The 27,269-nt window shown below is 34.8% G+C and overlaps 2 protein-coding genes, 1 long non-coding RNA gene and 1 other non-coding gene across 5 annotated transcripts; 1 reads left to right on the forward strand and 3 right to left on the reverse strand.

Moving 5' to 3' along the window:
* Positions 1–3,013: 3,013 nt before the first annotated feature.
* LOC133878691 (uncharacterized protein At5g41620) lies at positions 3,014–6,707 on the reverse strand. 2 transcript variants are annotated; one of them, XM_062317280.1, is made up of 3 exons: positions 5,615–6,707; positions 5,212–5,334; positions 3,014–4,673 (listed from the first exon to the last, which is right to left on the reverse strand). In XM_062317280.1, the coding sequence occupies exons 1-3, from the start codon at positions 6,062–6,064 to the stop codon at positions 3,369–3,371; spliced, it is 1,878 nt and encodes a 625-aa protein (XP_062173264.1). In that variant the 5' UTR covers positions 6,065–6,707; the 3' UTR covers positions 3,014–3,368. The 2 variants fall into 2 exon arrangements, with proteins under 2 accessions (XP_062173264.1, XP_062173263.1); XM_062317279.1 differs by having other exon boundaries at positions 3,014–4,730; positions 5,615–6,706.
* A 4,489-nt stretch (positions 6,708–11,196) lies between these two features.
* LOC133878600 (photosystem I subunit O) lies at positions 11,197–14,465 on the reverse strand. Its single transcript, XM_062317166.1, has 4 exons — positions 14,280–14,465; positions 13,257–13,329; positions 12,963–13,142; positions 11,197–11,434 (listed from the first exon to the last, which is right to left on the reverse strand). The coding sequence occupies exons 1-4, from the start codon at positions 14,386–14,388 to the stop codon at positions 11,344–11,346; spliced, it is 453 nt and encodes a 150-aa protein (XP_062173150.1). The 5' UTR covers positions 14,389–14,465; the 3' UTR covers positions 11,197–11,343.
* Positions 12,092–12,163, forward strand: TRNAQ-CUG (transfer RNA glutamine (anticodon CUG)). The gene has a single exon. It is a non-coding gene; the product is annotated as a tRNA-Gln (tRNA).
* Positions 14,466–18,145: 3,680 nt separating the features above from the next.
* LOC133877098 (uncharacterized) lies at positions 18,146–21,047 on the reverse strand. Its single transcript, XR_009901654.1, has 3 exons — positions 20,658–21,047; positions 19,110–19,144; positions 18,146–18,330 (listed from the first exon to the last, which is right to left on the reverse strand). It is a non-coding gene; the product is annotated as an uncharacterized LOC133877098 (long non-coding RNA).
* Between the last annotated feature and the right edge of the window lie 6,222 nt (positions 21,048–27,269).

A 27,269-nucleotide genomic window follows, 5' to 3' on the forward strand; every position in this document is an offset into this window, starting at 1 on the left:
TTTATATCAATTTTCTTAACTGTCGATGGGTGTCAAATATGAATCGGGATCTTCTGCAATTAATTGTCTAAATTGCTAGTTATTTGGACAACAATTATGAGCCTATATAAAAAGGATCCACTTTGTGCATGTAGATCGGATTGAGATCTAGTATACACAATAATTAGTTGCCCAATTAATTGCTAGGTGATTGCTAAGTGAGAGAGCCTATGTCATATGAGACCTTGCTGCTTGAGTTAGTAGCCGACCTCCCAAAATTTATTGGGCAATTGAATTCCATATAAGTTAACAATTTGGACAACTAATTATTGGATTAGGATCCCCTTTCTTTGAAATCAAGCCGTTTTTTACATTGAATGACGTTAAAAATGCTTCATATTAAAGATACGACATATTAACAATAAAATCAAAAAAAAAAAATTCATTTCAAAAGGCTTTTTTTTTTTTTTTTTTTTAACTTTTGAAGAGATGGTTCTTTTTTATTAAACCGAAAGACAGTTTTTTGTTCAAAATTTTTAAACGACATAAAGTGGCATTTTGGAATGATTCTTTTTTTTTTTTTTTTGGTTCCATTGTTAACATTTCATATATTTAATATGTGACATTTTTCACGCCATTCAATGAATAAAACGGCTTGATTTAAAAAAAAATTAAAAATTAAAAATTTCTTTAAAATTGAAGGGAATCCGATCCCTAATTATTATGGATCTAGGTCCAGATAAATTCTATATCAACTGTCAATTTAAATAATGGAGGATTAATCAAAGCTAAAGATGGAATCCCAAGACGAAAGAAGAAATGATTTGCCCAAAAAGTGAGGGCCCCCAATTATTAGTGGTGGAAATGGACTAGACGAAAAATGGTAGGGGGGCAAGGCAAAGGCAATTGGCCTGGGGGCAGGGATCTTGGGAAATAGACAAAAGAAAAAGGAGACATCGATGGGCAGAAGAAGTATCTGCTCGCACGCATTTGTGTAGCATATCTACACTCTACCCCAACATCTTCCCCACCTTTTGTTTGGCTGAATCTGAGGTTGCTTCAATTCAAATTCCAACATCTCTCATTCATTCATTCACCACGCCCACTACACCTCCTTGGGTCACCTCAATCCAAATTCCTTCAATTTTAATTTCATAAAGTTTATAAGGGTATAAGGGTCATTTCACCTTTTAATCGTCTAATTTAATCTCAAACCCTAACGTGAGAGATGAAATTATAAAAAATTGAAAGATTAATACACTAAATTTAGAGTTAATAAACTTTAGGAAGAGATTATAAAAGCGATGAAAGTTCAGAAAAATTAAGTGAATTTTTTTTTAAAAAAAATTAATTAAAAGAAGTTAATTCGTCGGCCACCCCATAAAAGAGATTGAGGTGGTTTAATCACCCTCTCACCCTTTGAGCGGGAGGTCAGCTACTTCCTTAGGGCAGTTAGCTCATTCCAACCATACTCAAAGCATAGCCGATAAGGAAGTGGCTGACCATCCCTCAAATGGTAAGAAGGTAGTTAGCCAACCCCCCACCCAATCATATTTATGGAGTGATCGACGACCTCAAAATGATGGTCCAACACAAATCCTTTACAATTAATGACCCTTACAATTTGCTAAGTCTTTCATTCTTTTCACTCGACAGCAATCAATGACAGTGTTTACCTGTTTGGCAAATAATTGTCTTTGTTTTTACTTCTCAAAAAAAAAAAAAAAAAAAAATTCAAATCTCATTTCACAACCTCAATATCACGTCAATCATTTCTTATTTATATTCAAACAAAGAATTCACGACAAATTCTTTACCGAACATATCCACTAGCAAGTATTTGTAGGGTCTACTCTACATAACATTATAACGACAATAATTCACTCCATCCCTCAAACGTCTTACCGTTGAGCAATCACTTTGTGGCGGTGATCAATCACAAGAAGTACACTATCAATTTAACTGTTGGGGAACCAAAAAGAATGATAATTTAACAAATCTTTTCAACCCGCATGTCACGCCTCACGCCTATACCATACCACCCTTCACATGGTGTCCAACCTGCCTACATGTATACGTATTATTGGGCTCTTTTTTTTCTTTTCTTTTTTGAAAAAGCAAATAAATAAGAAACTTGAGTTGAGGAAGAATAGAGATTGAATGAAAAAGAAATTTGGGTTGCGATGAATGAAAATTGAAAAAGAAATTATCTTTTCTATATATATTGAAAGTATATGACAGTTGGGAAAAGATGAATTTTTTTAAAAAATATGACCGTTAAAAAAAGATAAAATTTTAAAAATATGACCGTTAGAAATTAGAACAGACAAATTGTGAAGAAAAAAAATGACCACCAAGGAAAAAAAAAAAAAACAATAAAAAAATTTTGAAAAATATGACAGTTAGAAGAAGACAAATTTTTTAAAATATATCCATTTGGAAAAGTCAATTTTTTTTGAAAATATTACAGTCAAGAAAAGACAAATTTTGAAAAATGTGATTGTTGGAAAGCAAAAAGAAATATATATATATATATATATATATATATATATATATATATATATATATATATATATATATTCTTTAGTTAAAATGAAAAGAAATTTGCTTGGCAGGGATGTGAATACCCTTGGCATCCTCCTAAAATGTGTATTCATGTATTCAGCTTAGTGAAAAGGAAAATGCTTCTTCTTAAAGAATCACTTCTTCCTGACTTTGTCTTGAATATACACGCGTGAGTGTAAAAATAATGAGTTCCATGTTTTTTTTTTTTTTTTTTTTATAAAAAAAAAGTTACAAGTCTGAGTAATTAATATAGCATAATTGAGCAAAATCTATAAATTCAAAATTTTTTGGATTGAGTGATGTCTAAACAGATAGTAAACTATATTATGATCTCGCTGAAAGACTCTCCAAGTATCAATATCGGTCACTCTACAGGTCTACTTTTCTTCCCTCGAATTCTCAAATAAATGAAAAGATCTTCATATTCCCCAGATCAACATTCTCTAACCACTCAAAAGAAGCTCATGAATTTCTTGTACACATAAAAGATGCCTTTGATTAACATCCAACTTAATTAGAAAGAAAATTTTCCTCTAATCAAGGCTACACAGGACACACTATAAATGAAAACATACTGCAAAATTCAGGTAGCCTTGGGATATAGCAGGCTTTGTACAGATGAATTGAACTGGGTCCATACAACTTAATTCGTATGAGATGATATTTACATTTTTGCTTTTTATATATATATCGGCAATTCATCGAGCTGACAAACAAATGAGACATTGAGCCATGAGGATGATTTGAATGCCTTCAAGAAGACGCAAGCAATGCATAGGCCAGAGGGAAGAAAATACTAAGCCAGAAATGTTTATTGTATTGAACTAGTTTTGAGTCTGACATTTGCCTCTTGTTCCTGCTACCTCAGGCTTCAAATCATCTCCCTGCAACACCATTGAACTTTCCCAAGCATCATTTCCAGGATCTAGTAAAGGCAAGGATCTTGTAAAAGCTATTTTTGAACCGGATAAAATGCGGTCACTAAGACCCAAAAGAGATCTAGATCTTCTAATTTCATCATCATGATCTTGTGTTTGAGCTTGTGAAAGCATCTCAGATAATCTTTCCTGATCAAACCTTTCTGAATTTTCCCGAGTTTTTGAACCAAAGTCCCCATTGGAAGCTCCCCTGTTAAAGCAAATGCTTCCCCATTGAATTTTCTCAGAGAGAGACTTCCTCCCTTTTGATTCTTTATCAACTGAAACCTTTATTGAATCATCTTGAGCATCATCTTCATGAACATAACACCATTTATAGCTCTTGCTGGTATTGTCCATGTTTAATTCAATGGAATGAAGATCGCTTTCACCTGAGTCTTCTCCATCTGCCACTTCCCCTTCATCCTCTTCTTTCTCTGCATTTTGAGATGACCCAAAATTGATCTTCTTCAAGTAGGCCTCAAGCTCCTTGATCTTTTCAAACTTTGGAGACCCATCAGAATTTTCTTTACCTACTTTCGTTTTCAAGTACACCTCAAGTTCATTTCTAAGCTTTTCTACCGCAGCATTCTTCTCCTCAAATTGATACTTAGCTTCTGAGAGCTTCATCTGGACTCTCTCTTCGCGCAAAACATCAGCCACCTGAAGCATTTCCCTTTCCTTTTCCACTTCTTCCCGAACTTTTGCCGACTCTCTCTTTAGTTCTTCTACTTGAGCCCTATCTTCACCAATACCTCTGGCTAACTCATCACAAATTTGCTCCAAAATCTCCTTTGCCCGCTTCTCCCTCCTAACCTCCTTCATTGCCTTTGACAGGGATGCTTTTGTATCTGCAAGTTCTTTACCAAGCTTCTTGTTCAATCTCTCTGTCTGTCTTCTTAGCTTCTTCTCAACCTCAAGCTCTTCTGCCATGCATGCTAGGGCATTAAGAATCCTATCTCTTTCCTTGATCTTCCAGGCTGCCTTTTCTTCTGCAAAATGTTTCATGAGGTACTCGATCTCATTGCGGTTAGACCTTTGTTCGCGGATCAACTGGTCCACCTGGTTGCGTGCTCGATCGAGCTCAATGCGCAGGGCCGAGACGACCGGTATTCCTGATGAATGCTGCTCCTGAAGACCCCATACATGATTCAGAACTTTCAGAAGCTCCTTAGATGTGTTTAAGCCATTGCTGACCTCTTTTAAACGAGTCTGGATTGCAGTTAAACAATAGTTATGATGAGTCTTTCCCAGAGAATGGCTTTCCATCTGCATTTGTGAAGCATATATCCTTCTTACTAACAACAACCAAAGACTATTCTAACATGTCATCAACATTCAATACATGTACCTCACAAATAACAAATATTGAAAGTAAGCTCAAAAATAGCACACATATCGTGGACATGTCAACAAAATCAGAGAAAATTAAAGGGAAAAAAAAAAAAAAAAAAAGCTTTAGAAATTGAAATGGTGGTGATATCAACTATTTCCTCTCCCTCTCTTTCTCTGTCTCTGTCTCTCTCTCGCGGCTACTTTTTCCACTTCACTAAAAAAAACGGTTGAAAATGACAATGCGAAGATCTAGTCAAATGGACCACTCAAAGGAAAAAGTTTGGAGACCGACTTTGAAAAATGACTGTCAACATGATATCTATGTCACTTTCGTATTTATTTTCTCCTAATAAAAAAAAGGGGGGGCTTTTCAAAATGACGCACAACATGCCATAAATGAACAGAGTTGTTCTACCTCTATCAAACTAGCATTGCTGGTGGAGTCCAATCCAACCAAACAATAGTCAGTCAGCTGGAGCTTTTGAGAAATGGCTGATTTTCTTCTCTGGTGACTACCACCTCCAGATCCCTCCATCCTCTGCCCAGTTTACGACAAATAGACAAATAGACAAACAACAAAGAGTTACTTCAAAACTTCCCCAGCAAAGAAAAATTAATGCATCTACAAGATCCAACTGAATGGCAGAGAAAATTTATTTGAATGTTAATTCCACTGGTCGAGCTGACACTCATTTATTAGTGTAAACCTGCAGTGGAATTTTCTCCATTTTTTTTTTTTAAAAAAAAAAAAAAAAATGAAAATCTTAATGCCAATTCCTAAATCTAAAATCTAAGTCGAAAAGTGAAACGAAACCAACCTCTGAAATAGGACTACGACATGGATCTGACAACTGGTGGGATAATTTAGCCACTCTCTCTCGGCTTGTAAGCTCTTTCTTATGATCCTTAACCACCTCCAAGCCTTTCTTCTCTTGCCGTGAAGGAACCTCGTTGATTTCCCATAAGGTAGCCGCCAATTTCCTCGCAGAAACCGACACTTCCTTCCCTCTCCCACCACCACCGCCACCTTTAGAAGTGGGAAACTCTGCGTTTTCCATCGCCAACGAAGGCGATCTCGATCTCGATCTCGCGCTAGTCTTCCACGTAGGGACCTGCGTGCTCGACCCGCCTCGCTTCCCGACCAGAATCGCCCGCTTGAATCGGTATTTACGGACCAACGAAGAGGACGACGACGACGAACAGCCTCGCTTTCTGATCTTGCAAACCTTCCCTGTCTTTCCCTCCAAGTTGTGGTTTTGCCAAGACATTATAGGTAAACAAAAACCCAAAAAACAAAAATTATACTAGAATGTTCACTGAGAATCTTGAAGACCCAATTCTGGGATTTTCAAGATTTTCAAGATTTGGGTTGGTATTAAAAGTTTCATGGAGGGTACATCGATGCTGATCTTTTTCGTATGTTTGGTAAGTTTGGGACTGTTGGTCTTGAGTTTAGCGAAGAAAAGTGGCTGTCAAAGATTCTGCTTGTGGTGGAGCATTTGGCAGTCTTTAAAAGATCTGAGGACCTTTTAAGAAGTGTCAAAAATGGAATGTGGACAGGATTTGATTGGAAATGGTAGGACTTCGCTTTGTTTCAGAAATCTTGAGAGGGAAACAGAAACACAACGAAAAGCAGAATGTGATGGAAAGAGAGAGAGAGAGAGAGAGAGAGAGAGAGATATGTTCAGCGTTGTTCGTTGGGTTAATGGTTTTAAAAGACGATAAGAGGACGTGGCAGACACGTGAGCCAAAGTGCAATCAATCAGGGACGTAGCATGTGATCCATAGAATGGACGGTCAGAATCTTGACTCGGTTCTGCGTATGTTTTTTTTTTCTTTATAATTATTATTATTATTTTTTATTTTTTTTGAGATACTTCTTTATTAATTATTGATTGCCCTTCCTAATCTCTCTCCCCTGGAATGTTCTTTCGCTTTCGCCACCGCATATCTTTTAGTATTTTAATTAATGAGAATAACTTGATTATCGACAAAATGTGTTGTCTAATAATTAAATATTCTGTAAGCACATTGTTGTTTCTGCCTAACGGGAGGGGAGAAACCCACGTTCCATTACATGGGTGAGGGAAACAACGTGGATGGGATACAAGTAGAACCATTGACCAAAATTTCTCACATAAATAATTTATTATAGCGAGATAATAATGAGATAGTAGTGTAGTATGTAGTATTACTCGTATTAGAGTCAAGCAATATATAGGGTCATCTCTTTATTAGTAGACAGTTATATGAAGATCATATAATTTAATGATGTGATAGCGAATTTACGTCATCCTAATTGTATGATAGTCAATTAAAAAATATTACTCTTTATTAATAGCATTAATTAAAAAAACACGTGATTTTTGCTGGGGGTGCAACAGTGTCTATTCAAGAACATGTCTTTCATTGCACAATTTCGAATGCCATAAAAAGCTTTTGGCTTCCATCACCAGACAACAAATGATTTTCAGATGAGATAGTCAAAGGTTCGATCCAATAATGGGTATCAGAGACAGGGTCATGGGGTTTGAGTCGTGAAAGCGTCACGTTGAGTGGGGAATTTTTGAGATGCAACAGTATCTGCTCTGCTCATATGAACGACTCTTAAAACATGCCTTGTAAGGCGCGATTTCGAATACCATAAAAAATTTTGCTTAACGTAATATTAAAAAATGAGGAAAAAAAATAAGAAAAAAAAAAAAAAAACTAGATTTTTTATGTACTTAATTTGACAAAGAAAAAGGGTAGGGGGGAAGGAGGGTGAAAAGAACTTGTTAACTAACCTTCTGACCTTGTGAGAGATGAATTTGACAGAGAAATTGGGCCAACCCGTTTTAATCTTTGTTAAACTTTAATTGCCGCGTCAAGTATGATTGCATAATGATTTAAAAGCTGAAAAGAATTATTCAACCTATTATATTATATATTTACATGCACCAACTTGTCTCCTAGTCCTAGCCTTTATGATATGATGCTTGAGCTGCCTCCCTCACCAATTGCTTTTAAGTATAATAGAGTAATTAAATTGTGTATTTAAGGCATTTTGTGTTGCATGCATGTTAGTACAGTAAGACTCTTTGTCAATTTTTTTTTTTTTTCCTAAATGATGTATTTTTATTGTTAAAATACTAATTAAATGATTAAATCAATCATTTTCTATCAACTTAAGTTTTTATGATAAGTAGTGATTTAAAATGATATCATAATAGAAGTTGCGAGTTTGAATCATTACTCTCACAATTTGCTTCATATTTCAATTAAAATATGACACGTGTTGTTTGATTTCATACGTGAAAAAAAAGTGTTAAAATATTAATTAAATAATTAAATTAATAGTTTTTTTTTATCAATTTAAACTTTTAAAATAATTGATAATTTAACATTTATGGTGGTGCCATGCCATGTTAGAAAAACAATTGCTATACCTCGTCCATCTAATATACAAGAAGTGTGCTTATGTGAAGCACGCAACGAAGCAAGTTGTTGGTATAGTTTTCAGTAAGGAGATTATTCCCAACTCAAGTCAACAGCCATCTCAATTTAAAAACAAAATGTAGTAAATTCGATGATACATCTAATATAAACATTTTAAGATTATACAATTCAATTTATCTTTCCTAGTCTTTTCAACATGCATATGCCAAATATCTGACTTATTTTCTTACTCATGTACTTATCCATTAAATCATATTGGAAAGTAATTATAAAAATAAAAATAAAATAATCGTTTTGGTTAAAGTGTAAGGATCCTCTTCCATTTCATATGAAATCGAAATAATTTATTTTATGATTGATCAGATTAAATTTTATAGATCTAATGATATATATGTTGTCACATCATTTAAAAGTTTAAATAATGTATCACCACGTTTAAATGACATGACATCATATACATCATTAGATACAATAAAACAAAATTTTGACCGTAATAGCGTGATACCATGTCATAAATCATATTCTTATTAGATCTAATATTATTGTGTCCTTTCCCAATTATGGGTTAACCCTAAGATGTGACACGCTGCCCAAACACGTGGTAATTGAAAATAAATCAAAACAATATAACAATTAGAAGAAGCAAGATTAGGGCAATAAAATGTTTAGGGTCGATGATTAAGAAGGGATTAGGTGATATGTGATCGGAATGCAAGGAAAAAAAGTTTATACCACTTGGGAAAATTTTGGATAAGGTTTCACATTCGAATGAGACAACCTGTTTGAACAAGTCAATATGTTTGAACATTGTTCGAACGTGTCACTTAGGACACAATTTCTTAAATAATTTGAAACTACTGTTTGAACAAGACATGAACCGCTTGAAAGTAAACATTCTTGCATGCGATTTAGATGCGTCCAAAATTTCACACTCATCCAACAACACGTACACAGAGAGAGAGAGAGAGAGAGAGAGAGAGCTAGAGAGAGGTGACTTGGGATATCCTTTGAGCTCAAGGCCAGGGGTAAGAATCATCAGCCTTTCCTTTGTTTTCATAATAGTGTGTGTATTGTAGTGGTTGGGTAAAAGAAGAGGGAGAAGCTTTTCCACGGAAACTCAACTTTTCTTGAAAAAACTAAAGTCTTTGAAGGAGTAGCGTGCCAAATGAATAGTGAGGAGTTGATAAACATAGTGAGTGAGTTGTTGTGTTGTATGAGAATGTCGTTTCCGGGTATATGAGTGGTGTTGAAGGTAGCTTTCAAATGGAATAAATGAAATGGAAGAAAAATGCTTGATCTTTAGTTTTGGAACTAAAGATGATAAATTGTGCATTGGATATGAATGTTATTTCTGACCCGTGCAACTACTTACAAGGTTGGGGTCGTCATTTGCTAGTATCGCTAGGCTAAGTGATGTCACCTGGGGTTGGACCCAATCGATCAAGTAGTTAGATATCGCGCTATGTGCAACGTACATCCGGCCACCCAGAACACTGAAGTTGTATCAGAGGTCCTGCAAGACACGCAACCATCATTGTAAGAGAGTTAATGATATATATATATATATATATATATATATATATATATATATATATATATAGATAACATAGGAGAGTTGTGACCTTTGTTATATAAATGCAATTATATGTACATTTGAGCATATCCGTGTGATTTTATGTCTTCCTTTCTTGTTGAGAAGTCCGATTGAATGAAGCATACTCACATGTTTTGTAAATGATGGATTTACTTCATAAAACATTATTTCACGTGTGACTTACTTATTAAGCAGTCGACTTATTTTTCTGTATGTAAAACATCTATTTTACAAAGAAGACGACGCTAGAATTTAGACAAGAGGACTAAGAGAAGATAGATGCGACAGCCTAAGCTGTTAAGACAATTATATATGTTTAACATTTGTTGATGACCTAGCGTGATTTTATCATATTACTATTTCATAACATGTAATATGCTAGAAATTTGAGCTGTCGTCCCTAAGAAAGGAGGCTGCAAAACCTACCTGCTCTGACACAACTTGCCCACCTACCCGAGACAAGTAGACTCTGCAATCTTTTATTTATGTCTTCTTCCTACAAACTATGGATTTGAGAAGTCTTAAAGTAGGGAGTAATGAATGTGAACCGTCTAATCGATGCCAACGCATCTCACTCCTTTACTCAATCAATCTCTTAGCATGAGGTGGGGCCCTTAAACCGGCTCAATCTTAGGGATTGGCTGGGGTATCTCATATCATCAATTTTTCTTTGCTTTATGGTATATACTTTCGTTCGGCCGCACTTGAGTTTCTTATTTATATTTTCGGAGGGCTGCGTTTTAGGATCACAATTTATGTTCACGTATTGGGTTCGTGTTGAACTCGGACAAGGATCCTCTCCGTTTCAAATGGAGAGGATCCAAATGTGTCAAACTCGTTGGTAATGTTAAAATTTGACAGCTTTAAATGTCACATGTCTGATTCAAGTCGTGTCGAGGTATATGTATAAGACTATTTATGTCAATCATAATCTTACTCATTTAATTAAATGGGTCATTCTCATCAACCTTAACCCCTTTAATTTTATATTAGATTCGTGTCGTGTTAAAAATTGTTAATCCTACGTTAATGATATTTTGGAAAGTTTACAATGAAAGGAACAAAAAAAAAAAAAAAAAGTTTTGATTACATTTAGGTTTAATAAATCGATGTTTTACCTCTTCCTTCTTGTCTTCCTATTTCTTTGATGTTCAAAACTCAAAAGTAAAGTATTGCTTTTGTTGATCAATTATGTCTCAATCATCCTTCTCCATCCATTTTCAAAGAAAAGAAAAAAAAAAAAAAACACTTTTGAAAGGCATAAAAGTAGTAGCATTCTTTGCCGAATTCAAATGAGAACTGAGCGGGAATGAAAAAAAAATAAATAAAAAAAAATAAAAAAAGAAAACATGGGTGCTGGGCAGAAGATAGAGGTACAAATAGGCATGCATATATGCTAGAAGCCTGGAAACAATAGACAGTTTTTCTTATGAACAGAGGGAAGAAAGGGTAAAGGGAGTTGAAGTCATAATAGATTTTAGACAGGATTGGGTACATCAAAAGACAGAAGTTGCTTCAAAAGTATTTGTCTGTCCTTCCCTTGAACCCAATTTGCCCAAAAGTAAGCACGACGAACAGTCCGAGGTGCCACGTAATCAACCACAACCTGCACACAACACGTTTCCAACCCACATGCTCAAACCCCCCAAACAATAAGAGAAGAATAATGATAGTTGTACATCACTCCTACAACAAATGTACAACACCCCTTCACATGGGGTGGGCTCCACACACTGTGGGACCCACCCCATGTGAAGGGGTGTTGTACATTTGTTGTACACTTGGTGTACAGGAATCACTTCCCATAAGAGAAAGATATATGATTTCTGCACAACTGTTATGTAGATTCAAGAGATATGGGTGGGTTTCATGTGGTGGGTCTCACCACATAAGTCCCACGTAGAATCCAATCTACGTCTTTTGTCTTTTACACAATAATTGTGCAACCGTTGTGTAAAAGACATTTCTGTAAGAAAAATGATTATTATACAACATTGTTGTGTACCAAACACTCCTTAAACATTAAACACATACTACTAAGATAACGTGTCAAGAACATGACAATGACAATAAATACTTGATATTTTCTATGATAATTATATAATAATATTTTATTAAATAGCATTATTCTTAAATATTATTTAAAAGAATATAAAATCATTAAGGTTCTTGTGGAATGTTGGTATTTACCCGAAAAAATAAAAAGAAAACATTGTGAGCCTTTAATAGTAGTAGTTCTAAAATAAAATAATCCGAACATAGCGGTCCCATGGTCTAGTGGTCAGGACATTGGACTCTGAATCCAGTAACCCGAGTTCAAGTCTCGGTGGGACCTCTTTTATAATCTTTCTATTTTTGGGCATTAACCACTTACCAGCAAGTTTGAAAATACTACAGCATTCAAGCCCGATCCAGTATTTTTGGATCAAACTGGGTCGGGCTTGAATTAGGACACGTTTGGATGCAGGAATATTCGAGTTGGGCCAAGCTAGCTGCCTCAAGGCTTTACACGTTCGAAGCCCCAACCAGAAAACAGAGAAAAAGGAAAAGCACTTTCGAAGCAAACTCTTCTCCTGCCCTAAATCAAATTGTTTTAGTTTTCACTGCACTTTTGGGATATTAGAAAGTTTTGGGTTTAGTTTCTTCAGCAAATTTGTGGCTCCAAACCTTTAAACAAACTAATTAAGTTTTCTCAGCAGTTATCATACAGAGCTTGATCCAAAATCCAACTAATTAATCGATCGGGATTAAACTCTTAAGAGAAATGTTACATGCATGCTCAAGTTCATACTTCTTGATATGACAGTCAAAATCACTATTGAATTTTGGATGAATCACCATTAAATTTTTTATCAAATGATAATTTTTACTGTCATATCAGAGACTATACAATTAAAAATGCTTGTAGCAATTTCTCAACCGTTTGGTATTGCAAGAATTAGGACGTATTTGGTATGTAGGAAAAGATTCAAGAATTGAATAATTCCGTCGTTTAGTTTGTTTATTATTCCTAAAAGTCATCATTCCATTTTTACATCAATTGGGTGTGCACTTGATTAATAAAATAAAAATTGAAACATATAAAATCGCTTTAATTAATAAAATGAAAGATGTTTAAATGGAATGGTACTCACCAGAACTGAGAAGTGAGAGCAGGAGGGGTGGGGAAGTGAGCGAGCTCGGTTCCAATGCTTTCAAAGAAGAGACCCGTCAAACTCTTGCCGTCGATTGCAGGTACGCTGGAAGGCGCCAACCATCCGATTAACCCAAATCCTATAACATTCAGATCCTTGCGCAGCCAATCTCTTTCAAAACTTTCCCAAACAAAAAGCCAACCATCATCAGTGATCAGTACCACCATCATCAACAAAAACCAACGGTCTTGATCAGTTAAAACCAAATCAGACTTCACTCCCACTACTACTTACCACGTAAACTTTCCTCCCGAAGCACGAGCCTGCCTCAGAGGATTCCTAACACCCACAGAGGACCTCACAAAACCTTAAGAAAAATAAATAAATAAATGCTATATATATCAACGATTTATACAGTAAATACACTAATAATATGGAAAACTTCAGTAAATCTCCCTAAATTTTTATCACTTTTGCAATCAATCCTCTAAAGTTCAAAAACTATTAAATTAGTGTATCAAAGTTTTAAAAAAATTTGCAATATCAACCGTCCGCTAGGATTTTCCGTTAAATCTTAAAAGATTGAGTGATGAATTTTCAAAATAACCTCCTTTAAAAAAAAAAAAATTGTAATTTAAAGGTAATTTTGTAATTTTATAAATTTTACGGTGGATATAAGGGCCATTTTACCTTTTGACTGATTTAACTCCAAATCGTAACGACAAAAGTGATATTACAAAAAATTAAAAGTTCAATATACTAAATCGAGAGTTTTTTAAATTTAAGGGAATTATAAAAATGATGAAAGTTCGGGGGGTTAAGTGAAATTTTTTTCTAGTAATAATAACAATAACTGTTATAGCTATTACAATTTTTTTTTTTTTTTTTTTTAAAAAAAAAAGAACCATTGCAACTTAATTAAAAATTAAAATTTCTATTTTTAAAATTGCTTAAACTCTTAAATTAAGTGATAATTTAAAATAGTATAAGAGGTTTTTAGTTTGATCCTTACTTCACAATTTACTTTAGCTCTTTTTTAATTAAAATATTCTACATATCAGGTCCCAAATATATAGCAACCAATTAATACATATTTGAGAACGCATTTTTAAACACTGCTGTGAAAATTTTATTTTCAGAAAGAATTTTTTAATTAGTTTCAGAAATTAAAACAAAACTAAACAATTAATTAATAACATATTCCGAAATTGCTTTTCTTGTTATATATGCAAATGATTAAGATATCTAAAAGAATTGATTTCGATCATGAGCAACATGGCCTAAGACTGGCCGGAGAGCTTTGGATCGGAGCAACACCTGAAGTGAGGCATGTTCTCTTAGCGGCGGCGGAGACCCGGGAAGGTGATGACAAGGAGGAGCTGCCCAGGCCTACGACGGTTGATGCGGTGGCAAAGGTTGCAGCCATTTTCAGTCGGAGGGTTTTGCTGAAGCTGAAGAGACTGACCGGCTCAGAAATGTAAATCGTAATTCAATGGTGGTAGGCTTTGTGGAATGTGATGGATATTTTGTGGCAGATAGATTGCATGGATCTGGTGCAGTTCAATGATATTGTGCCACGTCGGAGTTCTGTGGATAAAGTGGGATCTGCGTTTGATCTCATGCTGATATTGAGGGAATATTAAGCTCACATGCCCGTGAGACCGTCAGTACTTGTTGAGTGGGCCTTGATTTTTGAAGATAGTTTCTGAAAGGAAAATGCTGCGCATTCTAAATTTTTTTAAAAATATAATAATTTCATCAGGTTAAATCAGACAGTTAAAGGGTAAAATTACCATCATACCTTTGTAAAGCTCATAAAATTATCAAACCATTCCCTTTTAGGAAGGGAAAAAAAAAAAAAAGGAGGGTATTTTGGCAATTCCACATCCTTGATTAGAATTTTACATAAAATCCTAACGACCGGTGAGATCGCAAAAAATTTAAAGCTTTATATACTAAATTGAGTATTTTTTAACTTTGGGGAGTGCGTTGAAATATTGTAAAAGTGATAGAAGTTCAGAGAGATTAAGTAAAGTTTCTAGTATTTCTTTTTTCTTTTTTTTTTTTTACTAAAAAAACTTCTTTAGTTTCAAAAAATGATTTCTACTTTAAATTTAAATTATTTTCGGGTTTTGAGTTTCTTCTTCTCGAACCATTAATGGACCACCAACAAGCAAGCATTAGGCCACCGTCGAATCATCAACGAGCCACCCCGGACCACCATCGAGCCATCTTAGACTACCGCTGAGACCCCTCAAACCTCCACCGAGCCACTCCTAGACCACCACCCAGCAACCCTTGGACCACCGTCGTGCCACCACCGGACCACTGATGAGCCTCAGCCAGACCACAACTAGAACTCAAATTATTATGTTGTTTATATATATTATATTGATATTTTATGTTGTGGATGAGAATTGATTTTTATAGGCTAGTATGATTGAATGAAAAAAAAAATAAAAAAAAAAAAAAAATATTTGTTACATCCATATGATTGAAAACGCCGAAAAATATTTTAAGCAGAAAACTTATTCTTGAAAAATAATTTCCTTGAAATTATTTTCTGACATAAAATATTTTACGCCGAAACAAACGGAGTCTTAACCTTTCCTTAATTTTCATCATTTTTACAATTACCCCCGGGTTCAAAAACTTCACTTTAAGCCCTCTCAATTTTCATCACTCTTGTAATTACCTATCAAAATTCAAAAACTCTCAATTTAGTGTATCGAACTTTAAAGAAAAAATCAATCTCACTTTCCGTTAGGATTTTCTGTTAAATTCTAACTGATGTTATTGTAATTTAAGTGTAATTTTGTTATTGTATAAAGTTTATAGAGGTATGAGCTTCATTTTACCATTTAACAGTTTGACTTAATTAACCTCACCCTAACGAGAGATGTGAGATTGCAAAAAATTGAAAGATCAATACACTAAATTAAGAGTTTTTGAACTTTAGAGGGGTAATTATAAAAGTTATGAAAGTTCAAAGAAATTGAAATTTTTCCCAGTAATTAAATATTTTAGCTAATTTATAATCAATATTTTTATATTGATGACAAGATGTTAGTTTATTTAGTGCGTTAAAGGAGATCAGTGTATACTATTTATACATTCAGTAAAGGTTGATATCTAATTAAAATAATTGCAGATTATATTATAATTTCATAAAATCGCAAATATATATATATATACACGTACTATGTTTCTAGATAAGGCTTTTTCCTTTTGTGTGGACATGTAAAAAAAAAAAAAAAAAAAAAAAAAAAATTGCTTCTCCATGGACCGGTCTAATATGTCTATCCACTATGAGGCAAGGCCATTAAATGGACTCTACATGGGCAGTGTTATTTAGTTGGTTTTTTTATTTGGTTTTTGTAACTTTCTTCTTTTGTATTGTTATGCTGTTGTAGTCATTTTATTTATTTTTTTAAAAAAAATAAAAAAAGAAAAAGAACACTGAAGAGCCAAAAGTCTCTTTTTTTTCTTCAGGTAAATCTGACCTTTACCCTTGGTCCTCTAGCTCTCTTTCGGTAAAGCCTTTTGTTGCAAAGAAGAATTTAGATCCAAATCTTGACTGTAGGATATATTGACTAATTTGACTTTGTAGTCATCTGTCTCACAGTCTAAGGTGGACACTTATTATCTACTTATAGATATATTTATTAGTCTTCATAGCTTATTCTGCAACTAGTTTAAAGTTAAGAACCTTTCGAGTGTCGTTCATGACACATTCAAATTTTCACTTTAGGCGGCTACAACCAGCACCGCTAGCAGCATTCCCACATCCTCCTTCCATCTTGAGGATTCTCTCGAGGCAAAGCTATTGAATGGATTGTTACAGGGACGAAGCCAAAAGTTCTTATGTGTCAAGGCCAATAGCCAAAAAAAAAAATTTGATAAGGGCCAAATAAGCTAAATTTTTATTTTTACCTTATATTTTTTAATTTTTATTTTTTTTAAGAAATTAAAAGGGCCATAGCCTTTTTAAGAAATTAAAAGGGCATGACCCCTGCTAGCCTCCCCTTCCGTCCCTGGATTGTTACTTCCTTTTGTATTGTTTAGTGGTCGTAGTCCTTTTGCTTTTTTTTTTTCTTTTTTTCTAAAAAGAAAATATGGAAAAGCAAAATGTCTCTTTTACGACTGAGAATTATTTCCTGACATTAATAATAAAATAAAATAAAATTGTTTAGATAGTAGATTGGGTTATTTTAATCATTCTTTTCAGTTGGGTAAGGTTTCAGCTATTGACGTAGATTCGTCATGGTCACTCCAAGGCTCCCTTTTTTGGAAAAGACTTTCTCAGATGAAAATTACCAATTTTCATAACCCATATATATATATATATTTCTCAAGCTTTAATGTATTATATAAAATTAAAAAAATTAAAAAATAAAAACTATTTCTTATTTCTTATTTCTTATTTATTAACAAAAAGCTTAAAAATACGTGCCCCAAAACATGCCTATTATTATATGGCTAGCTACCCACCCAGAATCATCAAGGTCCCTTTTTCGTCACAAGACACGTCGAGACGATGTTGGAAGGACCAAGGAGGATAAAGAACACTTTTGCATGGTAATAGTGCGTTAATCGACTACGTAGATTTTAAATTTATAAATTTACCACTCGCAATAGTACGAATCAATTGTACTACAATAAGGGTAATCGAACCACAGAGATTGTGGGTTGTTTTACGTAACGAGATATTCGAATGAACGTATTTAACTTAACTTAAAGGTAAAAATAAAAGCAAAAGTTGTAGAATTGAAGCTACAACAATAAAGGTAAAAGAAAGCAGAATTTGAAAACAAATTTAAGGGAAATTTAGGGTATTGATCTCATCCAATCCTCAACCAATGAAATGATTAAAGTCTATATGGATCTTCCTAACATGCATGATATGAGCGCGTAATGGACGTCAACCATTACGACGACCTCGACATGAAAACACTTTCGTTAGGACTTAGTTATAAAGCACCTAAATTTACATTAATCAACTCCACGTAAAGATTAAACTATAATTGAAAAACGTTTACTCTACTAAAGGTGTGGAGTAATTAATGCTCCCTAACTTACTACTCTACAACACATCCTAATAAGCATACTGTCACGCCCCCGTTTTGGGAAATAAGAGGAAACGCGAACTTGAGCCTAAAAACACATTTACATTGAGACACCTCTTTTAAACGGAGATCTTAATCATCTTCTATTTAAATTATATGAACATGAAAGTAGCTCTTTACAATGCTATAAATATCAAAAGGAAAACATACTGTACAAAACAAAGGTTACATCAGTCCCCCAACAATCTATTGCTCTTAGCGAGGTCTATGCCATTACCAAAAATGACTCTGATTATTGCATCCTGAAAAATGTTGTAGGGGTAAAGGGTGAGTTTGACAACTCAGTAAGTAACACAACATAGTACAAGGTAGTATAAAAGGTTCAGTTTAAATACTTAGAATTTTCAGAGTTCACATATAGAAATATCAGCATTAATAATAAATATGCATATGTAATCATCATTCATAGTGTGTAAGTTTTGTCTACCACTGGCCCACTTCCGCATTTTAACCATTAGCGGTGCACGTTGGGCTCGTCCAAAGGACTGATCCCGAAGGACCCATAGGCATCCTGTCGTCATAGGGGAGAGCTGCCGGGTTAGGAAGTTCCCTAGGTGAGGACCCCCCGGCCGATAGCCCCACACTTTTGGTGTAGTTGCCCCGCTACTCATCATCATAAGATCCGGATCACAGCATTATGGTACCGTGGGACAAAACTTTGTGTGATGCACATAAAACAAATATTCAACATAATTTCATCATCTTGTTCATATAGTGCACATGTAACACATATAGATTTTGAGAGTCATCATCATCCTCATTTTCATGGTGCACATGTATCATATACATATTTGAAAATCATAATTACATCATTCTCTTCATTCATATGGTGCACACGTAACATATAATCGTCAGCTTCATTCATCCATGTGATTCACAGGTAGCATATTCATTATTTCATACTTGAGATAATAGAACAAATAATATTTAAGTAAAAGAATCTTTTGAAAATTCCCTACGTTTTTCTTTTAAAAAGGTTTTATTTAAAATTTCGCCGAGATTTAAAGTTGTGTTCCCTTACCTGGCGATCTTGAGTGGATTCTTTGTTACATCTACCTAGAGTAGATCATAAAAATATTTAGAGGATACTCAATAGGATAATCCAACTTGGCACACATAAAACTTGTAAGAAAAACATAATGGAAACTTAGGCATATGAAACCTAAAAAAAATGTCATTCATTGCTCCTAGTTTATCAGTTCTTGCTACCACATTAAGTGCATGCTGGTAATGTAGTAGTCATCCGGGCATGCAACCATTTTTTGCACAAAGAAGCAAGCTAATGATATTAAAAATGGGTTCAACCCAATGATGTTCATTTAATAGCATAGGGAGATAAATTCTACATCTATGTCTAATAATTCTCAAATTTTCTATTTGTATTTGAGATTCCTCCTCAATGATCTTTAGTTTATTAGACTAGAATAACTACACGGCTTTAGTGACAAATTTCCAATGGAGCTTAAAATCTGTACATCTTTTTGTCATCATTAAGAGGCTCAATTAACATACTCTGTAGAAGATTAAATTAACACCTCAAGGTACAAATTTTGAAGTAGGCACAATAAATTAGTAGGGACCAAGAAATGCAGCAGATATTGGCTAATTTAAAAGCAAATCAGTAGCTATACATATCAACCTTGACATGGCCCATAATCTCTTTTTTTTTAATAAGGTCAGGAACTTATTGACGACCAGAATAAAATACCCTCTCATACTAAGTCATGTTTTAGTTTTGCTTTTTCTTAAATTTGTCTATACATTCCGTTATTACAAAAAAAAAATATAAAACACCATTCATTTTGTCATCAAAACAACCCATAAATTTACTCGTGAGATCAACCGACGTAGAATCCACAGAAATCAACACCCACCCAGTGTCAATTTGGAAAAACCACAGAAATCAACCCCAAAGAGATTCTACCAATCTTAGATACCTATGACAGATTTAAAATGGAGCTTTAATATTTCAACAAAATCCAGGACAAACCATATATCAATTTTCATCACTAAAACATAGAATAGTTGACATAATTCTCCCACACATCATCCAAAAATATCCAATGGGTTTACCTATAGAAACACTCCAGAATAATTTTCACAACCTAGATTCAAGACCAAAAAAAAAACCCCACTTTTCTCACCATTAGTACATATCTATTTTTTCAAAACCATTAAACTATCAGAGATAAACAAACCCAGAAATTAAATTCTCAAGAAGGTTCATACCTGGAAGCCTACTCATAGATTTTCTTCAAAACAATTCCAAAAATTATAAACCCCTGATTGTCTTCCTTTTTCTTTTTTTTTTTACCAAAAATTCTTCATAAAGCAAAAAGTTTTCTCAATTAATCAACAACACCCAACCGATTTCATCTCCAAACCAACCCAGATTTTTGTTTCCCATTACCCGAAACCCATTCTGCCTCTAAGGAAAAAAAAATTTCTCCATAAACAATACCCAAATCTAAACATTTACAAAAAAAAATATCCAACAAAACCCATCTGAAAACCTGCAGAAAAATCAAACCCAATCAATTTAAAATCAATGTTTGAGAATTCTACTAACCTAAAACGGTTTCCTCTTGGTTTGGGTACTGAGAAAGTACCAAAAATCAGACTCCCCGCGGCCTTGCCGAAGCCAAGCCGTGGCCTACCGGCCCAACGTTCCCGTCCGCCCCAACCGGTGGCTCACCCACTGGCTCTCTCTTTCTTCTCCCTCTTTCAGTCTCTCCCACATCTCTTCCTCTCGGTTGTGTTCTTAAAAGAAAGGAAAAGAAGGAACTAGAAAGGAGAAGCCGAGGCAGGGGAAGAAAAAGAAAATAAGAAATAGAAGTGGTCGTGCGTTGGCAAATTTCTGCAAAAACTTGTGCATGTCCGAAACGTGTGGGAAGGAGATTGAAAAGTGGCAGATAGAAGATGAGCTGCTGCTACGTGTATAATGAGGTATTAAAATTTGACTTATGTTTGAAGGCTAAGTCGGGAAAAAAAATATAATTGTTTTCTAGAGTTTTCTTTTATTTTCCATGTGGATGGAAATAAAATGATGTTTTAAATCATGGGCTTTATATGCGGCTGTCCATGGCCTTAACATAAATGGGTCAGCAGAATAATTAAAGGCCAAGAAACTAGTCTGAATGAAAGGGCCTTTACAACCCATGGGCTATACTATATCTTACAAAATAATTTTAATCTCATTTATTTATTTATTTTGGGTTCTATTTAAAAAGCTAAATTTTTCTGGGGTGTTATAATTAACATGGTATGTCACGCGTTATAAAGAAATAAAACCAACGGCTCTATTTGGCAACCTTCTTCCCCTCTCCTCCTCTTATTTTTCAATTCTCAAAAAAAAAAAAAAAAAAAAAGAAGTTAATTTCAAAACGTTCTAACTCTTTTTACTTTTTATATCACATTAATAATTTTTTATTACTATTAAAATTAAAAAAAAAAATATACTACAAAATAAAACTTTTTCACTTTTCCATACAAATTATTTATATTTTTTATCACAACATTCAATTACTTTTTATTACTATTTAAAACAAAAAACTCACCTTAAAAACTTTTGTCAAACACACTTACTATTGCCGCCGGTGTTACCATGTCGGACAAAGAGTCTATCTCATAAAAAAAAAAAAAGCAGTACACGGTACTTTTCCTCAAACTAACTTTTGTAGTTTTTTTTGACATAAGCATCAAAAGTTTTTCGCTAGCCCTATCGGACGACGTACATCATCCCAATAGCTTTTACTTTTATTTTATTGGCGACTCGTCGCTAGTTTAATCGTCCAAAAATCTGTATTCTATCCTTACATTTGTTATCCTTAAAAAGTGCTTTTAATTCGGTCAATTCCAATGCGCGATCGACGAAACCAATTGAATCATATTTATATTTCTTTGGGCGGTGGGAAAAATCGTTTTTGTGGGACATGGGTGATGATGGATGATGATGGATAATGGATGATGATGGATAATGGATGATGAGTAAGATGGCTGGCCAAATTCCACCCATGACTAGATGCCTCGTTGGGCAACGCCTTATGCATTGCGGTTTATGCGTGTTTGGTGAGATGATGATACTTTTCCCATACATTTTTCTCTCCCAGTCCAACTAGCTAGCTAGTTGCTACAATTAATCCGAAAAGTATTTCAACTCACCTCTCACTTCTGTTACAAGACACCTAGTCAACCCTTTGTATTATTAAACAGCCTCCCTATAAAATAATAAATAAACAGCATAAAATAATTTTTGAATGAGAAAATGGGGCATGATGACACGTACAAATGGTATCCTCATGTCACATTTTCTGACCCAATTTTTGAAACACAGCCGTGTCATAATTAATTTCAAGGCCCTTATTGAAAATTTGCTCAAATTCTTGGCCTAATTATGCAGGATTAGTCTCAAAGAGTAGGCACCATTCCTATCGATCCTTTTATTCAAAGCAACCCCCTCATGGTCAACTTGCTTGAAAAGGATATATATATATATATATATATATATATATATATATTGCGACTGCTCATTAATGGATGTATCTAACCAAGAAATAAATTAACATGTTTGAATCAAGGGGTGACGTTTAATTAACAAAGAAAAAAAAAAGAGTAATTAATGTTATTTAATAAATTGCTATAAGACTTTTACGTAATTGATAAGCGTGGCAAAGCTAGAAGATGACAACTTCGATTACTATCGATTTCTCTTTGTGTCTATCTGCAAGGGCTCCTCCAGGGAATCTCCATGTGGCAGGTATAAATCTTACCTACTTGGCTCAGTGGTTAGAGTCTTGCTCTCATAAGGCAATGTTGATTTAAATACTAATTTTTATTGTCACGTTATCTCAGTTGCATAGTAGGATTTTTGATAGGATCTTATAAAAAGTAGAATTTGAAATGGAAACTTAGGGTATTTCCGTCTTCTTAGCTTTTTTTTTTTTTTTTTTCATTGTATTTTGTCTTTGAAGTTTGAACGTTGGACTTAACTTAACGCATTCAATCTTGATAATTGAAGCATTCATGACTTTTGAGACTTTTCATATCTTCTAAGCATTTATTTTATTTTATTTTTTCATTATATTTTATCTTTGAACATTAGACTTAACTTAAGGCCTTTAATTTTGGTAATTAAGGCTTCAAAAGTAAGACTTTTGAGACTTTCCATATCTTCTTAGCATTTATTTATTTTCATTCTATTTTTTTTGAACGTTGGACTTAACTTAAGGCCTTCAATTTTGATAATTAAGGCATTCATGACTTTTGAGACTTTTTATATCTTCTTAGCATTTTTTAATTTTAATGCATTTCTTAAATTTATTTTTACCATAATTTGGGGCCTTATTAAAGTGTATTGATGGAAATTAAGGCCTTTGATGTGTGTTTTAATGAGTACTCGCAAGCGCACAAATCGTTTGCAATATAGTGTGTGCAAGTGCGAGGTCGAATCCACAGGGAAATGGTCAAATGTTAGTGTCTTGTTTAATCAACTTCATTTTAACCTAATTCCAAAAGTTTGAGGATTGATTCAAGAGTAAAAGACTAAATAAAATAGATGAAACTAAATATGCAAATTAAAAGGAACTAAGGCTAAGGAATCTACCAAACCAAATCTAACAACTCACACTCTTGGTTTCCACTTGAACACCCAAAGAACATTAAGTTTTGGATGTCATTCAAATGTCTTAACCACAAACTCTAGAACCATTAAATGAATCCAACTCAAAGATAAATCACAAAGAGTACCCATTTGAATTCAAATTATCCAATGTATCCATTCAATGAACAAATCACAATGGATATCATCATTCAAATCGATAAAACAATGTATCCATCGGTTGAAACACATTAAATGTCTTATATCTACTAACAACCACATTCATTGCAAAAGATAAAGCATTTAAATGAATGGAACTTGAACAACAAATATGATATATCATCAAATGTGCAAGTAGTATAACAAGAGTGTGAGTGTCATCAATGGAAATGTTTCATCATCAACCTTAATTGATGGTTACTAGCCTTCCATGACTAAGAACACCACAAGAAAATGAAGAACAAACATGGAAATAAAAGAAAAGCTTTATAAAGAGAAAGTGTCTAAGAATAAAAGCTACTGAAATACACTATGAAATGAACGAAATTAAACCTAGCTACTGTTCTCTGAACTTTCCAACAAGGAGGCATGGCTATGGCTTTTATAGAAGGAAATTAGGGCTAGAAACCCATGTAAAATGACTCCTCTAGCCCCCTCTAGGGTTCCTCTCTTGCTAGAGACAACCAAGAACACGAAACCAGCGTGTTTTGCTGCGAAAATCAGAGGGAGAACTGCTTTTTGTCATGGAGAAGCTCCTGATTAGATGTTCTGGAGCGCTTCTGCAAAAGTAAGTTCTGGGAAATTTCAATCGATCGATTAATATTCGATCGATCGACTTCGGGCAAAATTCGATCGATCGAGTTCTTCAGAACTTCCAAATTTTCCAAGCAATTCCACATGAATTTTGTCATTTCTCACTTATTGACCTACAAAACATAAAAAACACAAAAATTAACCAAAGCATCAGAAAATAATAAGGCTAAAGGTCTAACTAATGTAAATCAAGGGGTCCAAATACACAATATTTGGCACTCATCAGCCTTTCTTCTTTTTCTTTTCTTTTCTTTTTTAATTGGGGACCTTAAGTGGTCGTCAAATCCGCCTATAGCTCCAGCCGACTCTGATTACACAGTACTTTTTTTTATTAATATTTTGCAGTTGGAAGCCATAGGAAGTGTAATTAATTTTTTAACTTAGCCCAGCTATTTTAAACCCTCTAATCTTGGCCTTTTTTTTTTTTTTTTTTTTTTTCTTTTTTTTGCATTACTTTGAATGTGATTCGATACAGTAAAGGAGCAGGCAAGTTTTTTCTTTTTTCTTTTTTTTTTAACAAATAGCATGTGCTATTATAAATTGTTGAAAAAGCCCGAAGGCATACATCTTGAGAATAGAGGTACAAGACTCCCTACACTCTAAACTAGAAGAATCTGACTTAAAAAACAGCTGCATAGGCAGTACACAAATCTTACAAGAACAAACATTTTGAGCATCTCTTTACAATAACGCACACTCTAATAGAAAAGATGACTGATCTAACTCCAAGCTAAGCCAACAGATATCCCAGCAAAATTTGAGCAATACAAGGCAAACTGTGACATGAGAAACAAAGGAATAACACAAAACAGAAACCACAAAGCAAAGAGTGTCGGGAGACGTCGTCGCTGGAGCCAGTGCGTGCAAGCCACTCACCGTCTTCAGAAACCCTCCCAGCAGCGGACGACCCCCAGAGCCACCAAACTCCGCCAAACCACAACCGAAAAAACGACGGTCGTGTCCCTCACCCACGGATCCAGGGAGAGAACGCCCTGGCGCGTGCTGGCCACGCACCGAGCAGGACAGCCCATCACGGCCGTGGCTTGATGCTACCGGACCAGAGGAAGCCGACGACCACTAAAGAAGGGCGTGTGTCTTAAGAAAACTAGCCGGAGACCACAAATCTAGCTCCAAAAAAATATCACCCAAAAAGCACTGCCAAAATGCCTTCATCGGAGACAACCCAAGAACGTCCATTCCCCTCAACCGACTACATGTGAAGCTTCTATAAGAAAAAAACTAAAAAAGAAAGCAAGACAGAAAAGGAAAGAAAAAAACTCCATAGCTCAAAGGCTAGGAGGACCACCAACCATCACAAGCAAAAGCCGGGGGAAACAAAACTCCACAGCCCTAGTGGCTAGGAGATATCTAACCTCCACTGGTTCACACCATGGAGGGTCAAAAAACTCCCCTAGCCTTAGAAAAGCTAGAGGGAAACCATCTCCGGGAGGGCTCTGACGAGGAATCGAGAAAGGAGCAGGCAACTAACCAAAAAGAAAAGGCAAAAGAAAAAATTATGGCATATTGTAGTAAACTCAAACCCCTTTTACAATAAAATCCATAATATAATTAATACTCAAATTAAATAAACCAGTAAAATGGTTTAGTAAATTGTGATACAATGGAGAGAAAATCTTACAATAGCATTGCACTTATTAATTCTTTTTCCTGATCCAATCAAAAATTGTGAATAAATTTAATCATATAATGAATGCTTTCCCTTTTCCTTTTCTCTTCTTCGTTTGCTGTGTGCTACTGATATCAACTGCATAGTAACTGTAAGACTAACGGTTTCCCTATCTGAACAAAACAAAAGACCAGAATGCCACGAAAATGGCAACCCCAGTGAAAATGAAAAGCATGTCCAAAGCCCTCTCTCTCTTCTCCTTTCTATTCATCAGTGTCGACTCTTTCCTTAGGCGACTTAAGCGGTTGCCTAAGGCCCCCAAAGAAGAAGGCCCCAAAAATTACATTTGTCAAAGGTAAAATTATAGTCTATTGAGGAAAGGAGGAAAAACAATTCATTATCTATTTTGTCCCCTATTTATCTCTTCTTTAGGAGTCTCTTAAACCGCCATAAAAAAATTCAGATGCAAAAAACACCAAACAATTAATACTAAAACAAACAGTCATTAATTATCTCTATTTTGGAAGATTCTCACTCCCACAAAAAATCAACAAGGGTTAAATATATCTTAGTCTCCCAAACTACCACTCTTTCTCCAGATTGCCCCCCAAAATACCAATGCTTTGATTCTGGCCCCCCAAACTACCACTTTTTTATTTTTTAGCCTCATCCGTCCATTTAAGCCGTCAATGCCAACGGAAACTAGGTCATGTGCATGGCACGTGACCCTTTTAGCCCAAAAACCCGAGAATGCCCCTCCATCTACACACTGAAATTCCCACGGCTAAAACCATGGGAACTCGACTTCTACATGTTGAAGACGACCTCGATAGTCTTCATCACACTCATTTTCGGCAGACCCTGCATGTTGTCTCCCCACACGCTGGCGACGTCGCTCGCCCTCGATTTTCAGCAGACCTTGCCAATCATCTCCCAGCAAGAAACCGACGACTCCGGTCGACTTCGCCTTCGCCCCCCACACGCCGGTTACTCTATAGTCCATTTTCTTTGCTTTCTTTTATTCATACCCATTGTTTGAATAGGTGTTTGATGAAATGCATATGAATGGGTCTTTGATGGATTTGTGTTTGATGGGATTTTTGTGATGCAGAGTAAGTATTTGATGTAATGCCACAATGGGTGTT

Source organism: Alnus glutinosa, chromosome 9, assembly GCF_958979055.1.
Source record: "Alnus glutinosa chromosome 9, dhAlnGlut1.1, whole genome shotgun sequence".
NCBI lineage: Eukaryota > Viridiplantae > Streptophyta > Magnoliopsida > Fagales > Betulaceae > Alnus > Alnus glutinosa.

What these genes read in the sequence shown, in the direction of transcription:
- LOC133878691 (XM_062317279.1), bottom strand. Translation starts at nt 6,064, where the DNA reads ATGTCTTGGCAAAACCACAACTTGGAGGGAAAGACAGGGAAGGTTTGC. An exon ending in GTCGTAGTCCTATTTCAGAG is followed by an intron (nt 5,335 to 5,614) that starts GTTGGTTTCGTT and finishes TAAACTGGGCAG; the next exon opens with AGGATGGAGGGATCTGGAGG. An exon ending in GCAATGCTAGTTTGATAGAG is followed by an intron (nt 4,731 to 5,211) that starts GTAGAACAACTC and finishes TCACAAATGCAG; the next exon opens with ATGGAAAGCCATTCTCTGGG.
- LOC133878600 (XM_062317166.1), bottom strand. Translation starts at nt 14,388, where the DNA reads ATGGCTGCAACCTTTGCCACCGCATCAACCGTCGTAGGCCTGGGCAGC. An exon ending in GAGAACATGCCTCACTTCAG is followed by an intron (nt 13,330 to 14,279) that starts GTGTTGCTCCGA and finishes ATTTTTCTTAAG; the next exon opens with GTTTTGTGAGGTCCTCTGTG. An exon ending in TCGGGAGGAAAGTTTACGTG is followed by an intron (nt 13,143 to 13,256) that starts GTAAGTAGTAGT and finishes TGTTTGGGAAAG; the next exon opens with TTTTGAAAGAGATTGGCTGC.